The sequence below is a fragment of the Mastigoproctus giganteus genome, chromosome 1 (assembly GCF_048544385.1).
Source record: "Mastigoproctus giganteus isolate SK-2022 chromosome 1, ASM4854438v1, whole genome shotgun sequence".
Classification (NCBI taxonomy): Eukaryota; Metazoa; Arthropoda; class Arachnida; order Uropygi; family Thelyphonidae; genus Mastigoproctus; species Mastigoproctus giganteus.
Genome location: NC_143575.1, coordinates 253,422,581 through 253,441,459, shown reverse-complemented (window position 1 = coordinate 253,441,459; position 18,879 = coordinate 253,422,581). Strand labels below are relative to the sequence as shown.

General features: G+C 38.4%; 2 protein-coding genes and 1 non-coding gene across 3 annotated transcripts; 1 reads left to right on the top strand and 2 right to left on the bottom strand.

Annotated features, from left to right (window-relative positions):
- Positions 1-1,075: 1,075 nt before the first annotated feature.
- LOC150091784 (uncharacterized) lies at positions 1,076-12,051 on the top strand. Its single transcript, XM_090385703.1, has 2 exons — positions 1,076-1,258; positions 10,727-12,051. The coding sequence occupies exon 2, from the start codon at positions 10,770-10,772 to the stop codon at positions 11,907-11,909; it is 1,140 nt and encodes a 379-aa protein (XP_090241829.1). The 5' UTR covers positions 1,076-1,258; positions 10,727-10,769; the 3' UTR covers positions 11,910-12,051.
- A 1,790-nt stretch (positions 12,052-13,841) lies between these two features.
- On the bottom strand, positions 13,842-13,912 carry TRNAG-GCC (transfer RNA glycine (anticodon GCC)). The gene has a single exon. It is a non-coding gene; the product is annotated as a tRNA-Gly (tRNA).
- Positions 13,913-14,573: 661 nt separating this feature from the next.
- LOC150091782 (cuticle protein 16.8-like) lies at positions 14,574-17,311 on the bottom strand. The gene is made up of 3 exons (XM_090369689.1): positions 17,303-17,311; positions 17,042-17,209; positions 14,574-14,918 (listed from the first exon to the last, which is right to left on the bottom strand). The coding sequence occupies exons 1-3, from the start codon at positions 17,309-17,311 to the stop codon at positions 14,574-14,576; spliced, it is 522 nt and encodes a 173-aa protein (XP_090225815.1).
- Positions 17,312-18,879: the final 1,568 nt, after the last annotated feature.

Below are 18,879 nucleotides of genomic sequence, written 5' to 3'. Positions count from 1 at the left end.
GCTCGGTCACCCGACCTATCATGTCTTGATTTTTATTTCTGGGGTCATATGAAATCGCTAGTTTATGACACCCCTGTTGACAATGCTGAGGAGCTGGTTGCAAGAATCGCAGTAGCTGCCGAAGAAATTCGAAATTCGCCTGGAGTATTCCAGAATGTTCGGATGTCCATGCGTCGGAGATGTGAGGCGTGCATTGTAGCCCGGAAGAAACTTCGAACACTTACTTTAATCCATGTACCTTTTGCTTCTTTTCATGTATTATTAAAACGATTTCTCACTTACGGTCTCTTTTCTTTATGGTGCTTCTGTGTACAACACCGCTTCAGGAAAGCATTTCCGACCACACATTGCTATATGATTTCGAGTTGTCAGGATGTACCCTACCTAGAAGTACTTAGAAGTTCTGAAACGTTTAACTGAAACACCCTGTACTGAGCAATATGGCTAGTCCCTGATGCTCCTAAAACCCTAATACAACAACTTGTATGAACTTCATTTCCCCTTCACCCCCTCCCCCGTTGATCAATTAAAGACGTGGAACATGAAAACAAATGGAGAAGCTAACTAAAGTGAAGATATTTATTATTGCGATATTTCAGTTATTACATATGTGATTACTTAATTAAAACACGCTACTAAATCATTATTTCAGTTAATTATATGCTTGCATCCTTTGATTAATGAAAAAAAAAACAATTTTAATTAATAAAAGCGTATTTCATTTTAAACTATTTCCTCTTTTCATAATTTAAATAATTTTAAATTACTAAAATGTAACTGGACGATACAACAGCGAAAATTAACTAGCATTATCAACAAAAATAGAAATTATAAACGAGTATAATTATTGATGTCAATTATAGAAAACTTCCATAATAATATATTATTAACAAATGGGCTATTAATGCGCTTTTTTTTTTTTTTATAAATTATTAAATATTTCTTGTAAATATCTGCGCAAAAAAGTGTTGTCAATTAAAAACTTTAGGTAGCGCAACATACAACTCGCGAGCTGCATTCTTCTGCTGTTTGATGTCACGTGCCAGAAGGTTCAGTAACTGCAACTTTCATTTAGAATAATGTCGGCTACTGTAGTCGTTGCTGTTTATTAAATATGAAATCTAGAATTTTGTATTTATTTATCAGTAATTTGCTTTTTATGCGCGTGTTAAATGGCCGACAAGTAGCAGCTCGTAAAAATGTTCTGATTGTGTATTTTTAGTTACCAGTTCGAAAACAACGACCCTTTTTATATCAGGTATGGCTGATTTATAGACATCAAGAATTTAAGCCTTTAAAAAAAAAATGCTTTATCTAGTTTCTTTTTCACACTTGTATTTAATATTATAAGGATTTTACTATGAATATTTTCAATTCCGTGTAAGTTTATACTACCTGTAAATAATTTTGTACAGAAAAATATTACAAACAGCTGTGAGTTGTATTACTCAGTGCATTGAACTCTTCCAGGAGGGGAGGGGAAGGTATGTTGATTTGTTTAAATTACACACATCCAATAAGAAAAGCACCATTTTATTTACATTTATAGTTTTATATTTATTATTTTATACATTTATCAGTTTTTCAGCAACTGCAGTTGAGCTACTTCCTATATTAATGAAGTTCACTTCTGTTGGATAAAGTTAAAATTCATCCCCTCCCCCTCACTGCACAAATCCTTTATTCAACGTTAGGAGGTAAGGTATTTGCTCGAATAAAATTTGCTCACAAATAATGTTATAGTTACTGGAGTGTCTTGAAGGATCGAATGGAAAATTACTTGGGTCTTTTAATGAGCATATGGTGAAAGAGGTTGTCGAACGCCGGCTAGAAGAAAAGGCTTTATTTCTGGATTTGCTATTGGAGCTAGAGGTCTATAAATTGGGTTATAATATGCTAGAGTTTGAAGTCCTGGTTGAGTTGCTGGAATACGGCTTCTGAGAACTGCACGGTCTATCGGGGCAAAAGGGACAGGTGGAAGGATTGGGTAGCTTATGGGAGCCTGGCCGATAAGAGTTGCTGGGTTGTAAGCACTACTTCCGGGTAAGTTAGGATGAATTCCTGGACCACTTGGGACATAAAGAAGTTGACGATAGGGTCCATACGGATCCACAGGTGCCGCTGGTATGCCATTCAACCTTGAACCTTCCCTGGTTTGGCGAGAAGGAAATACATTTCTTTGGTCATTCCTAATGGTGGTTAGTGGGTTATGAGGTGCTGGGTTTGCCTAGAAAGAAAACCAAATAATGATATCGTTTACGAGTATTATAACATAATCTGCTTGGAAGCGTCACGAGGGAGTTAATGTACTTACGTATGGAGGCTCCCTGAATGGATTTATTGCAGCTCCATTTGTGGTAGGGTTTCGTCCTAAATTGGGCAATTCACGTATTATTCCTGGCGAACTTGCAGGGAATGAATGCATTACAGCTGAATTTGTTGCCTGGTTGCTTCCTATATTTGGAAATTCGCGTATTACTCCTGGTGAACCTGCAGGGAATTGATGTATTACAGCTGAATTTGTTGCCTGGTTGCTTCCCACATTTGGAAATTCACGTATTATTCCCGGGGAACCTGCAATAGATGCACGTTGTTGCCTCTTGACCTCAGATTCCGTGGGACTGTTGCGGAGAGAGAGAACCACTGTCGTGGTCGCTAGATAGAAGACTAGAATCTGTAGAGGAATAAAAGAAAATGTTATTTTAGCAAAAAAAAGAGAGCAGAAGAAGAATTTCTGGATCTTTCAATAATTGATAGAGTACCATGGATCTTTGTGACAATGAGCAGGCTTATACCTCCCGCTTCTTCACACTAATTGGCTGTTCTCCCAGGTCCTTTAATCACCGCGAAGCTAGGAATGCCATCACTCATTGTCGCAAAGATCCATGGGTAAGAACCTTGTACTGAAACTAACCTAATACAGATAAATATTCACAATCGCTTCATCTGTTTTGTTGTCAACAGACGAAGTGATTGTGTTTATTCGTTTACCGAGGCTACGCATAATAATAGTTTTGCATATTTTAGGTAACATAACCGAAAATTAAATGAATTTTAACAATGGCTAAATTAATTTAATCAGTAACTCTGTACAACTGAAATGTGTATTAATATTTTGTTAATGCAGTTTTGGAGACCCCTCTATGACTAATGGACTTCTGTCCAAGGTAGTTTGCAAAGTGAGGGCCCCGAAACTGCATTAATAAAATATTATGACATGAACGAGGATACCTTAAGGATCTATTTAATAGCAACGTGTGTAATATCCTAATTGACCAAACACACGATTTACTCTTGAGTATCCTTGGTGTAAGGCTTCCGTAGCCGAGTGGTCAGGAGCGGGAGTGCAGTAGCACACGCTTTTTGAGTATACCGGGGTTCAAGCCCATGACTGCTAAATGCGGTCGATCTGGTAACCCGCACTGGACCGGCGTGGTAGATTATGATCCATTTCCCTCGACCTGAATCTTTGAGGAGGCTTTCATCCTGCAGTGGATTGATAATCAGCAGTTTACTTTTTCTTTTCTTTTTTAATCTTTTGTGTAATTTAGTGGTCGCTGATGAATCGAATTTGGCCCCGTGGGTAGCACAGTTGGTAGAACACCCGTCTTCCCCACACCTGGTGGAAAAGACCAGAGTTCGAATCCCGTCGATCAAGTGAGGAATTTCTATGGCCTTTTTTACAACGTGGCCCAGTTAGTTGGTCTCAGACAAAGGTAGCATGACTTTTTCTCCGGGGAACCTGGTTTTTTTGTCCAGCAAACAGCAAATCGACCACAGAACACATGCAATTTACAGAGAATGCACGCAAAGCAATATGGCCTTCGTTGCTGATGCTCCTAAAATCCTAATACAAGGAAAAAGAACTGAATTTGATGGTTTTTCGTTGAGAAAAGTACTTACCCTCTAGAAGACACTGGCAAACTTTGATTTTAACCAGAAAAAAAAAAAAAAAGGGGAAAAAAAAGGAAAAAAAAACCGCCCTTTAGAATAAATCTCAAAGTACAAGGAAAGTAGTTGATATACTTCTCGTGCAAGATGGATTAGCGTACACAGACCCTACCTGAGAGATCATGGCTCCGGTCAGATGGGATGTTGACACTGGAAAACTTGGATAAAGTACCGAGAGAAGACATTTCTTATATACGCTTCCTCGGCAGCCTACTTAAGACGTTTTCCTCCAATGTCTGATTCACTCGGATTCTGTGAGGGCGCCCCTAGGGAAGGACTGGCATCGTTGCTGCTTTCTTTTGACACGTACGTGGTGGATGAATAATGGATCTTCCTCTGCAGCGAAAAGGCGGAAGGAGAAGTTGGAGAATCTGTCTGTCATGGCGTGGCTGCGAATATAAAATTGCAGTCGATGACTGTTAATCGCAGTCATAACTAACATCGTTTGTGTCGGTAATGCGGTCAGTCAGGGAGTGTAAAAGAAACGCTCTGCACACGTTCCAGTTGACGTGATATCAATGCAAATATGTTGCAATTGTAAGACGTTCTGCTCCTTAAATTAAAAAACGAATTTTTTTAATTGTAACGTACTCAGCTCAGACTGACATGGTTATGGAGTGAAAAAATCAGCCCATGAAAATGTCCTCGCGTTAAACAGGATTGAAACCTGAACCTTTTCCACCCATTATGAGAAGGAGGATGGTAATTATAACTACTGTGCTACCCGGAAGACCTGAGAAATGGAAAGAACAACATCCATGAGATCGTTTTATTTATATGGTATATTAAAAATATTTGGATCCATCAACAAAAATATTGATGGATGGAACCCCAAATAGCTAACAATTTCATTAATTGGTCGAAATATCCAGATTGGGTGAAAACCAGAGCCTGATGTGGTTGCGAAAGCTGCTGTCCAGTGATTGCAATTTTTGTAATTAATCGTATTAATGAATGAATTTGAGATTTTGTCAAGTCAACCATGCTGAAACATGAATGCTCATTAAAAGAGGAACATTAATCAGCCCACCTCGGATTCTACTTGCCTTAGTGATAGTAATAGCAAATCTCTAACACTGCCCGCTGAATCCGTGCAATTATAGCCAAGCATAGTTGTGAATAATCAGAATAAGGAAAATTAAGTTGGTGAAAGTTAAAGAAATCCAAGTTCTGAGCGATTTGTCGAGTTGGGACAGCGATTGAGGTAGTAGTGAATTTGATAGAATGCGATAAATTGATCTTAAGCCAAGATCAAAAGGTGGAAATTAAAGCTAGAGTATCCTATGAAGAATATCAGATGAGACATATGGACAGATAATACCACCTTTTGAAGCGACGTAGAATGAATAATTTTAGCAGTTGAGATGAGTGGTGATTGGGGCAACTGATAATTGAAATTCTCTGTGAAAAAGTAAATAGAGCCTTTTATACAGTAGTTGTAAAGTAGACATCATTTAGATTAGAATGAAGACCACTTTGTGAAATGACGAAATTTCGGGAATTTTAGTCAGACCCATCCTCCTGCCTATAGCTACTCGAACTCCCTCTATTTACTAGCTGCCAGAGTAGAGGCAGCGAGATTATACCTAGCTGATCAGGATGCTTCCTAGAGCGTTGTCAGTAAATTCAGTTCAATGGATATCTGGCAGCTGGCGTACGAAAACGATGAATTAAATCGCACCATGATGTCCATCAGGACCTCACTGATGGTAGAAGAGAAGGGAGTTGCCAGAAATTTGCTTTGGAGTCTATACATGGGTTTCATCACCTCAAGTTTGCAATAAGAAAAATTTATTGTACCAGATGAATTATTACCACCTAGTTTAGCCTGGTGAGTCAGACTATCATTCCGCTCTCTGATGTGTATGTCCCATCAACTTTTGTTTGATAAATTTAAAGCCCAGCATAGGAGTTTTCGGACTTTGCTTCATCATCATCATTGCTTCGGATATCATTTTTGATGTAGTCTCTATAATTCAATACATGTTTTCTAGCTGCCCTCCAGATTTCAATTCCAGGTTTGTAATCGTTTTCTTAAAAGTTCTGAAAAAAAAGAAAGGTGGGCGGTTGCTATCACCACATCATCAAACTAAATTTCCTTCCAGACAAGTCTGATTTTTCGTTTCGAGAATAGGTATAAAACAGCAGAGGGGTAGATACGTCTACTATGATGGATGGAATGCATCTTGGTGAAACGAGACACTCAGTTTTATGGCTTATTTGAACTTGATTTAATCTCTTAATTTGGCTATTAAGTTAGCATAGTAATTTTCGTTTATTGTTTGTCCCTGTGGAAGATAATCTACCATTATTATCCCTTTTGAAATCCAGAAGACAGACGCCATGACTTTCCTTCCCGATGGACTGATTTGTCGTTCTTTGGAGGTGGTCATTCAGCATGCGTCCATTGTTTTAATTGCATTTTTGAACTCTGGTTAATAGTGATGAAGCCATGTTTCATCCATGGTTATAAATACAATGTCCGAAAAAATACGAACCTTTGTATTAAGACAGGAACAGACAGAATAAATGCAAATAGGTGCAAAGAAAACTGTTATGTTGAATTAAGACCTGTTTCCTCTTTGAGTATTAACACTTCACAGGCTGTTCGACTTCTGTAATCTAAAGCCAGGTTGGGGTAAACGCGTGATCTATCAGACTTTGAAAAGGGTTTTATCGTGGGTGCACGTTTCCTAGCAGCCCCGATTCAGGAAACAAACTAATTTCTCAAAAGCATCCATCTCAAAGGTTTTAAATCACTGGAAAGAAAGCGAGCGGTTCTTCCGCATCTCAAAGGCGTAAATGTGGGAGAAAAAAACAGTACTTCAAGAGCGAAGTTGTCCTGCTCTAAGGAGGACAGTCCGAAAAATAGGACATCCAGTGTGCAGAAAATAACATCCGAATTAAACCAAACCCAGAACTGTCATATTTGAACCTTGCGCAGGAAATTAAAGAAACTGGGTATTAGCACTCGCCTGCCTATTCGAAGCCCCCCCCCCCGCCCTTTTTTCAGAGATAAACAGAAAAATCCGTTTGCAGATGTATTGAGAACATCGTGATTGGACAGTGGAATAATGAAGAAAGTTATGTGGTCAGCGAATCACAATGTACTTTCTTTTGCACTGATAGTGCAGGGTGTGTGGCGAGAACCTCAAGAAGCGATGGAACCAGCTGCCTTGTTAAGACAACCAAAACAGCTGGAGGTGGTAACATGCTATGGGAAACGTTTTGTTGACGCAGAATGAGTCCGTTGATACCGGTGGAAGGTTCGAATGTCATCCAGGGAGTATCTGAATTTTGTATCAGATTTACTGCACCCTGCAGTGTTATACTTTTATCCCGAAGGTGATGACCACATTATGGAGGACAATGCAACAGCGTATCATGCCAGAATCGTGCAAGAATGGTTCGGAGAACGTGACACGGATTTCCACCATCTTTCCTGGCCCTCACATTCATCTCATCTCATCTCAATCCTATTGAGAATGTTTGGGATATGCTGGAAGTCCTCTTCCTTCAACCTTGTGGCAGCTACGTGATATTTTACTGGAAGAGTGGTTACAATTAGACCGAAACGCGCTCATGCTTGCTGTTATTCGGAACAAAGGCGACCCATTTCGACACAGTAAAGGTTCTTATTTTTTTTGGCCAGTGTGTGTATATCTATTGCCAGAAAATTTTAGGATCTGTTTGATAATGTGCAAAAAAGTTACTCTGAAATTTAGGATCGATGTTTCTGATTGGGTATTAAAAGGTGGGTAACCTTTTGTCATTATTAATTTATTTAACTGAATGTTTCGCAACTGATCAATTGAGATGTCTTGAGCCTCTTACGATTTCCCTAACAGTTTATCATCAATCAGCCATCACCATGCCATGAACTTTATTGATGTTTTCGTTTTGATGGACGGCGCTGTTCAACTTCATTTCTGGTTCTGCCACGTTTAAATTCAGCCGATCAATTTTTGAGAGTTAACACATGTTTCTGCAGATTCTCCTAATCTATTTACAATGTCTTCGTGAATATCTTTGCTCGATAACCCATTTTTGTAAATATATTTTAATGATCGATGTTCACTTTTCTCCAATTATTCAGGCTCGAACTTCAATGATCAAATGTATCATAGTTATCGGGTTGTTTTCATGGACATCACTGAGTCATCTCATCCCCATTGAATGCATCCTTTCGGACCAAGTTTTGCCCTACATGATAACCGTGTATCCAGATGGCACTGGACTCTTTCAACAAGACAACGCCTCGTGTCACAAGGCTCCCTTCATTGTCGTCAGGAGTGGTTCGCGGCTCACGTCCAAGCTTTTCGTGGCCGCTAAATTCACCCGATACCAATCCCACTTGTGGGGTGTGGTGGAACGCGGCATTCGCCAGTTCAGGCCAGTGCCTCGCTCTGTTGCTAAACTCTGCGAAATCGTTCTGTCCAGCTGGTTCAGGATACTCGAGAACGCCTTCCGTGGTCTTGTGGAGTCGATACCACGCCGTGTGTAAGCCGTTATCACTGTGAAAAGCAGCCCAAAACGCTCGTAGTCGGTGGCCATAATGTTTTGGCTCATGAGTGTACATCTTCCTCTGAGAGGATTGTAACATCAAATTGGCTTCGTATGTCTGTCTCTCTAGCGAATTCCTGTGGGCTTATCTGGCTATCCTGGATTACAAACAAAATGTTTATGGCGCTAGATATTTAATACTCTACATTTCTGCGTATCCCACTTAAATTTTACTTGGGTTTCATTATTTTCTTAGAACAATGTTAAATTTTATTCTCTCTTTCTCTCTCTCTCTCTCTCTCTCTCTCTCTCTTTATTTTTAATTCTTTTCCCTTAATTATTTTATTTCTTTTTCTTTAATAATAATTATTTTAAAATTTTATCTAATTAAATTTATTATTTTTTTTAATTTTCTTTTTGAAACTTAAATATTATTTTGTCCATTTAAATATTTTTATTCTAAAATTGTTAGTTATGCTAGTCTCTTTGGGGAAAGGGTTTTTTTTTTTTTTTTTTTTTGTATGCGACTCACTTCGGGGTTAGGACTCGCTGGTCTCCAGTTTATTAGACACGTGATTTTCACCGGCTTGTACCCAGATTTGGGCTTCCTGGGTACGGGAACTGCTGGCATCCACTGCTATTACACTTTCTCCAGTAGATGCGGGATTCTTTGTGATCTTCACCATTGTAGGTAATTATAGGAGACTGCTGCACCCATACGACTTGCACTTCTTCCTTTGGGTGCTAGTAATATTATATTTAGTTTAGTACGTGTATAGTTGGGCCCGCCTCCTCGTGGTATGGACGGGTACTCCCTGGTGATCGCTGCTTTTTTTGGTAGCTAACTGGCCAGAAACAACACACACACACAATGATGTTTAGCTATAGTGCCTCGTTTGTGATTACTTAAGCTTATTATTACGTGTTTAATCTCATAATAGACAGGACTCGATATGACCCGTCACAATTTAAATTCCAAAGAAGTCTTACTCTAATAGTGTTGATTCAAGGTGAACGTTTTTAATGAGAGCTAATGAAATTCGAATAACTTCGAGTAAAAGGGTGTTGGAGACATGAAATTTATGCGCAACAATCTTTATTCTCTTATGTTGCTGTGGAAAAGGGATAAAAAAAAAAAAAAAAGCCCAATGATGCAGTGGCGAGTAATTGCGCACTCCAGCCTTCGCAGGGTGTGGGAAATTTCATGTACTGCATAAAGATTTTCCTTAGACATTATACATGAGGATTCTGAGAGTTTACATATCCACTTATGCGTTATGAGAAAGTCCAGTCTAGCATCTAAGGACCTTCAACTACCATTTCTAATAACTATCCCCACTGATGGCTTCGTTTTCCACAATCTTGGAAAAATTACTGTATGACATTCCCTTTTGTGCAATCCTTTATAGCGACTTTGTAGTGACAAGACACGAGTATTGATCTGTGCAAACTTTTAAGCGACATTGTTTCTAGGTGATGTTACACCGTGAACACCCGCTCCTTCATGCACATCTTAGTTTTACAGGCTGTCGACAGATGGCAACACCTTGAACAGAATGAATGTTACTTGTAGAAATCATGTCTCCAGCACTCTTTTACTTGAAGTTATTCACATTTTCAATGGTTCTCATTTAAAACAATTGCCCTGTATTTAAGAAGCTAACTGCGTTTCGCTAAGTAGTTATTAATGACTCTCACTATCCTTTCATTTTGAATTTACTGAGATCTGACACACAGTTTCATGACATTTTAGAAAAGTCAACCATCTCTGCCCACTTTTCTAAAGATGTTGATTAATTTTATCAATGGAAACTTGTATCAGGTTTACGGCTGCTTTAAATTCATAACTGAGTTCAACCCCTTCCTGATTCCGTATACTTCATTCCAACGCGTATTACGACACAGCACGTGGTTCGGAATGGTAACGTGACTTATCCTGAGGCAGACTCTGAATTCATAACTTATCTACGCGGCCATCAAGATATTCGTTTTTCAACTTGAGGTGCAGCAGTAATTCACTACACTCGTCATACTGATGGAGAACACTGCATAAACAAGGAATCCAAGTAAAAAAAGTTTATCATTTAATCTGTAGAAGGAAATAACTGGACTCGGGTTGGCAGCAAAAGGGAAGGGCCAGTTAAACTTATATCAATTTGTATTTTAATGTGTATACAGCGCCATATCATGAAAAAAGTATTTGACACTATGCACAAATTATAATACTTAAAGATTCACAAGATTTATTAATGTCTATTACTTCTTCTTTCAGCAATTTACCGAAAGAAGAGCTGACTGGTGATTAAGGTGTCATTATGCAAGCGAGGAGGACTCGAGCACGTTCCCCACGGGATCGCCCTGCACTTCCGCTTCCTCCTCCACGTCCTCGCTCTTCTGACAAGCTGAACGTTAGCCGCGATCCTCTTGTTCTACCTCCAAACCCATTCCAGGAATTCCTGCGGCACAATCCTTTAAACAGGAGGCCCAGAAATCCAACTGGATTCAGTCTTCTCCACGATATCAGTATTCCATCAAACTATCGACCTGCTCATGGTTCTACCAGATTTGTCAGCGTGCCACCCATTCGGTCTCCTATCCGCTCCTTGCTGAAACAGGAATCGGGAGATTCTGCTTCCTTAATTGCCGATTCTGGGAAACCGACAGATGAATCATCGCAACCACTTCATGGGCCAAAGTGGGTTGATCTCCCTTCAGACCTCAAAGACTGTGCAGCCAGCTTCACTCAAGCCAGTTATGAAAATAACTTGAAAACGTACAAATTTTCACCAAGTAATTGTCAGAATGTTGACATAGGAGTTCAGACTTCTTCATGCGAGTCTTTTGAAGGAGTTGACGAAGCTACAAATACTTCATTCCGTAGCCGCCAAAATAAGAAGACGTCCCACGGATTAATAAAGATACGCAACTACAGACGATTAAGAAATGCGCACGTGAAAAAAATTCGCAGTAGGAGGAAGGGTAGGAGCAGATCGCTTGTGTCCATCCACACACAGACCGAAGGAGATAACTGGAGCAGTACATTCACTGTCACAGCCGAAGGAGAGTCCTCACACAGTCCCGAAGTATTTTTCTTTGAAGATGCAGTTGAAATATTGCCGGATAATTCCACCTACCTTGATCTAAAAGATGGAAAAGAAGGTATTCCTCTGCTTTCAAATTTTACGTCGAATTACAAAAAACTGAACAATGGAGCCTCTTATGGTGGAGTAGATGAGATGGACAACTATTGTAATACCGATAGTATCGAAGATCTTTTTCCACCTGATGACGATGCTCAGAATGGGGATGAAATTTTTCAGGAGTTTGATTCTAAAGTGGGTCTGCTTTCAACCAGTGATCTTACCCTTAGAACTAAGAGAAATCCCTTAATTAGATTTCTGACATATTATATAAGAAGAATGTGGGTACTCATCAAACATCTTAATTGCTTCTAGTCATCGATCCAGTAAATGTGTGATTTTGTTCGCAGGTGGGCCAGATTGAGGTATCCGGATTCAAACCTTTTAATTAGACTATATTAAGTTACTAGGTAGTCAATAAAGTTCTTGGGGCCGAGAGGCTCATTTTGGAACCTCAGTTGCCCCTGACCTTAATTCTTCACCAGAGAGTTTGATAATTTTATGTCTTAACAGTTTAAGTATTTCAAATTTTGATTTATTTATTTTTTTTAAATGAAACTTGGGTAATAGTTGAACGTCATACGCTGGTGTTTATACGTGGCGCCATCTATGGCCATCTTTCATAAGTTGAAAACCCTGACGTGCTATTAGTTTATAATTCTATTCAATAAAGATGTCGTGACAAATCTATTTTGGAAAGAATAAACGAATTTATTTCAATAATTATATAGAATACATTTTCCGAAAAGTAGCGTCTTAATTTATAATTTAGAAAATAAAATCATGGCGCTGCTAGCAACCAACAAGAAGACAGAGGTGGAGAATAAAGTCTAATTAATTTTGAAACTTCCCCAAGCAGCCAGTGAGGCTTGTGGCATAGAAAACGCGCCCGAGACCTTTAAGAACGGATCCGAAAATGGGAAACTTCCTTTTGTAGCTGAAACCGCCATTTTGGCCAGAGAGGATAAAAGGCAGATGATTCATGGTAGGATAAGAGGACATCTGACATTCGTTCAGCATGGTTACATCTCTTTTCGTGAGCTGTAAATCGGGTGTTTCAACAGTCCCAGGAATAACTAACTGATTCCCTTTGTCTTTCCCCAAAAGGTTTCTTGTTTCTTCCTTACTTGCATTATCGTATTTAATCTTAGAATATCTCGCACATTTGCTTCCAAGAAATGAGAGTTCAGGACTTAGTTCAGTGCTTTCTTCTGAACTATCTTCTGAGCTTATATTCTGCGAATCATCGTTCATGTGGGGCGTTCTTGTGTTGGTTAGACCAGGACTTGAATAAGCACTGCTGTTTGCGGTGTTGTTGATGGACAACTCTTGGCTCAATCCCGATGCGTTAGACTCATCTCTGGTGTCTTCTTCTTCATCCAACGTTCCAGGGATGTTCTGAATGGACATTAATGCGGACATATTGTAATCTTCAATCTTGTTGCGGAATGTAGCGAAGAAAGGTTCTGGCCAATACCAAGATTGAGGAAAACGCTGATAGTTTTGCTTACCCAACATGTGTGGCGCGAATAGCCAAGGCATAAACACTGGAATTTGATCAGTCGGATTCTTTTCATCTTCACCCATATTGAATAAACCGACTTCTCGATATAGGAATACTTTTAAGCAAATGATGAGAAAATAAAGTACAAGAGCTCGCAATATTAGAAACAATAATGGTAAACAATAGCGCAGCTTTTTTTTTTTCTGTTTTAAAAAATAAATGCAGGCAACACAGTGATGTTGAACAATGTTTTTCTCGCCTTCATGATGAGTTTTATTGTTGTGTTACTCGGAATCTAAGATTAGTGTGTTTAAAAGGCCAAAAAAAAAAATAAATAATAAATAAATAAATAATTACATCAATGTGTCCTATATATATTGATGTACGATTCACGCAGTTTGTGCACAATATAGTGAAGTTTCATGGCCTGAGTGCCCTTGGGGTTAATCCTGACAGGCTTTAGGCTGATTTCAACATTTCCTCAGGCTTTGGCATTCTTCAAAATGTTTTCCGGAGGATCCAGAAGTATACGCGATTTGACTGGCTGTTTCAAGCCCACTCGAGTATTAAATACGGCAATGTTCTTGTATATTTCTGTTTTGTGAACTCCTCTGACCTGCAGTCGTCTGGAATATAAATAGAATTTATTTTTGTGATCATTGTGCTCAGGAATTTTTATGGGCTTTTTTCACAACGTAGTTTATATGATATTTGGGATAAAAAAAAAAAAAAAGATAAAAAGTTGCATCGGCCGGGAATCGAACCCGGGCCGCCCGCGTGGCAGGCGAGCATTCTACCACTGAACCACCGATGCTTCTGGTTGTATCCGCTTTTCTTATTTTTTATTTAAATCAAGACAATTGCAATACGTTACAGAAGAATAGTGATTGGTATCTTTCTTAAGTCCGCCATTTTGAAATTTGTTTTTCAGACAAACTATGTTATATTTATGCCGATTTTTTTGAAACCCGTTTAATACTCAAGAAGATGTGGTTTTAAAGGAGACCATTAACCCCCAGGGGCTCATATCTGGTGAGTATGGGCTTGGCACACCCAGGGTCCTCAGCTGGATATCATCATTCTTCTATTTCTGACTCTTGTTTTCTCTCTCAGGGTAATTCAGAAAATTTTTTTTTTTTTTTTTTTTTCATTTAGTCATTAATTTGAACCAATGGAAGACGGATTCCTCTGCCTCTTCCATCACCAAGGTCCATAAACTGAATTTGTGGACTAATTTTAGTGCCTGATATTATAAGAATGATTTATTTAATCCATTAACACGCTAAAGTTATCAAGGATACTTTCATAACGGAAGTTTCCATTACTTCAGAAATAAAAGAAAAAATATTTTCACACTCTTTATTGAGAATCTCTCAATTAGAACTTAGAATTACATAAATAAGATTAGGATACATAGAACGGTGGTTGGTTTCCATCTTTGCTTTATAAAAATCTAATTGTAGCCAGAAATCAGTCTAATGGATAGGGAACAGAGTTTTAGGAATGTGTCCTTCAGAGATCAACACCTTCTTGGGATATGCAGGTGCGTAAGAAGTAATGTATTTTTCTGGAGTCTTTTCTGAAATTACTTGAACATCAGCTGGACTTTGGTTTGATGTACCGTGTTCATTGGTTTTTACAACTGCCCGAAAACCGTTGACATCTGCTACGTAGTCCACCTGGCGATAAAGTCCATGGACATCTCGATAGCCGTACGATCCTTTCTTTGATCCGGACTCATCTCCAAGTTCTTGATGCCACTGAATGGTACCGCTTTCATCTTTCGTGTTATAACCAAACCCGTATGGCTCAGATTTCGACTGAAAAGTTAAATATAAAAGATATATCCTGGTTACATTGAGATGATACCTCAAAATTATTATTATTATTGTATATAGAGATGGTACTTTAGTACCATCTCAATGTACTAACATTGACAAATAACGGGTAGTAGACCAGCAATTGATTATATCATTATATCACCATTAATAGAAATATAAAACCGGAAAATACCAACTCTCTTCAGCTTGATAATGGATAAATTAATGAAGGAAGGAAATAAAGTTTGATGTTTTTGGGTTTTAGGAGCATTAGCGATTAAGGTCATATTGCTCAGTGCATATTGTCTGTAAATTGGTTGTGTTCTGTGGTCGGTTTTCTGTTTGCTGGACAAAAAACCCGAGTTTCAGGGAGGAAAAAACCACGCTACCTTCGCCTGAGACCGACTAACTCAGCTACGTTGCGAAAAAGGCCTATAAAAATTCCTCTCGTCATCGACGATACTCGAACCCAGGTCTTTTCCTTTCGTTGTGGGGAGGATGGCCATTCTACCAACTGTGCTATCTATCAGGGCAGTAAATAATGGAATTTGAATAAAAATGAATATACTAATGGTAGAAAATGAAAATCTGCAAAGAATGCTACATTCGTCATAATTTAATTAAAAAAAAAAGCAAAAGAGCATAGGGAAAATGAAGAATCGAACAATAGCAAAAGTCCAAGGTCCAACCTTGGTTTTCCATCTAATATTTTCTAGTTAGTACATGACCTGTTACTGCTGCTGGTCATTTAAAAGTTGGTTTTAAAATGGATCGTTCAATACGCAGTTCAAACAACGGGTCGAGTCCTTGACTGATGAAAATTTTAGTTTTTAAATGTTATTTTGACTTGTGGTGAATTCTAGATTCACCGCTAAGATCTGGAAAACGAGACAAGCCACGGAATTTTGCCATGAAACATGTCCAAAAAAATTAAAAGGCTGGGCATCATCCGAGAAAACGATGTTAACTGCGTCTTGGGACTGTGCGAGTGTTATCCAACAAACTTCTGGTAATTCAGTCCAGTTCATTGAGGCATTGGACAAGCTCAAGAGCTAAACAAGTAAGGTCCAGCATTGAAAATAAATTCACAACTGAGATTTAAAGTTATTCCGAACCATTCCTATATATTTTCGGGGATGTAATCAAATGAAAAACTTTATCTGGATCTAAAGCGGATATTGGGATTTTAAATCCTCGCCCCCCCTCATCCAAATTACACTGAGCAAGATCTGTTGATACTCCCAAATATGAAATATAATTTTAACCCATCTTTAAAAAGAGCATTTTTGTAGCAGATAAGGACACGGAAATTCTAAAATTCCTCACGAGTTTGATACCAGTTTGTGGTCGAGAATGCAATTGATAAAAATGACGTGGTTAAAATTTAGAACAGGATGCTCACTCCGGTCTATTCGGTTAATCTGATGAACTATGTTTTTTTTTTTTTTCTTTTTAATAGACTAATATTGGTCTAGTGAAAAAAGGTTAGTCCTAACCTTTTTTCACTAGCCAAATATTAGTATATTAAAAAAAAAAAAACACAGTTTGACCGAATAGACTAGAGTGCGCACCCTGTTCTAAACGCACCCTGTTCTAAATTTTAACCACTTCATTTTTATCAATTGGATTCTCGACCGCAAACTGTTATCTTGCTATCGAACTCGTGAGGATATTTTAGAATTTCTGTATCCTTATCTGCTCCAAAAATACTCTTTTAAAAGATGTCTTTAAATTATATTCCCCATTTTGGAGTATCAGCAGATCTTGCTCAGTGCAATTTGGGTGGGGGCATTGATTTAAAATCCCAATATCCGCCTTAGATCGAAATAAAAAGTTTTTCATTTAAAAACATACACTCCCAACTAAATCTTTAACTTATGATTCTGAATAACTTATCATTCTAACCCTGTTCTGAAGTTTAACCAATGAAATTAGTTACGTTTATTACTAAGATAAGAATCTACTCTGAAATTTAGAATTCAGTAACTTCAAAGAATGTCTAGTAGCGCCATCTATGGATATTTCTAGAAATTATATCCAAAAATTTGTTTTATATTGCAATTATTTTCCACGAGGAAGAACTTTAAAAAAAATCAAATCTGGGAATGGTTAATAATACTTACGTAAGTGACTGGAACGTAGTGAAGAAACTTGGATGCAGGAGGTACAGATTTCCTAAAAGCGGGGTCCACAACAACTGCATACTCGGGGGGCGCATATTTGACATCCGAATAGGGTACATAGGATGATGGAAGGCACACAGCCACAGAAAACAATACTGATATCAATTCCTACAAGAGGGAAAAAAATTCATTTTAAAATACTCTTCTTAATAATAAAGAATAATAAAAAGCAACGAATGTCTGAAAATATTGATTACTTACCCAGCGCATTATGGCGAAGTGCAAGTAGTTCTTGTGGATACAAGGTAAAATTCGCCCGATGAAAGATGCTGACACTGTTCACAAAATTTTTCAATAGCCTTATATACCTTGGTGTGGCCTAATTCCCTGAAAGAGGGGTCTGAAGTGTTTAGTACCTTGGTCAAAGAATGACATGCGCATATATCACTTATTTCGGCAAGTGGGAGGAAGTTTTGGGGTGTCCAGGACGAAAATGTATTTGACCCCTCCTTCCCTTAAGGCAAAAGTTCGGGGTTTTTTGTCTGACGGCAGAAATGTTGACATAAAGGGAACGGATGGAGTGGAAAAGGAATTGCAGAATTATCCCAGTTGTTTGCGTGAAATACACTCACTGGCCAGAAAAATTAGACACCTTTTGCAGTTGGTGTGAGCAGATAAATGTACGGTATGCAAATGTTTCTTGTGGTATGATTGCAAGTTTCGTGGTAGAAGATAAATACCGTATGCATTCTTATTCGATCCCGTCATGGGGAAGATGTATCTGTGACTGAAGCAGATGGAGGTGGTATCATGGTACATTCTTTTGGTATGTACTGGGACCGCTCATACCATTAGAAGGTTTTGTTACCTCCAGTGACTATTATTCAGTCATATTGGACCAAAATACAATATGACATTATCCACCGTGCAAAAATTGTGTCTGAATGGTTAGAGGAATATTCCCAATATCTCGATCATCTATTCTGGCCACCTAACTCTCCAGATATGAATCCAACTGAGAATGTCTGGGATATGTTGGAAAGGGCAGTTCGGCTTCGCACTTCTCCTCCGGCCACAATGCAGCAGCTAGCAAATGTCCTGATTGAATAATGGTCAATGTGGAGAAGGACTCCCTCAGACTCCTAGCGGGACCCATACCACGACGTTTACGGGCTGTAATTCGGGCAAAAGGTGACCCTACTAGATATTAAATAACGGGTTCTAATTTATTTTGACCAGTGAGTGTACATTCTTTGCACAGAAAGAGATATTATGACTAAAATGTATGACGGTTTTAGTAATTTTCTGTGATGTGAGCTTTAAGTTAATTTAAGATTTGTTTTGGAATATGGAGTCTGAACAAAGTCCATCTTAACCGATATTCCAATTCTTCACAGAATTGAGATGATATTCTCAATATCATCTTCTGTTATTAGTAGAAGACGCGTATTAATAAAATTCCATTGTTTTCAATCCAAGTTTTTCTATTCCAGTTTTCTATGTTTATGGAACTACAGATAAGAATAGATCCTTTCAAACTGGACTGTTAATTAACAGACTTTGGAGCTGACTGCTTACTTGGTGTATAAAATAAAATAAAACATTTTTCTGAATATTCTGTTAAGTAGAACAGAAGAAATCTATAGGCAGATACAGTATTCAGATAGATGAGGAAATGATGACGCTGGATTAATTTAATTATGGCAAGACCTACATACTTCTGCTCGAGGTCAGACATTGACAGAAGGTCACACGAGTGATGGGACAACGAGAATACGACTGACTCCATTAGTTTCCACTCCACTTAACACCGCTTGCTCCCTCCTGCTGTATTTTAC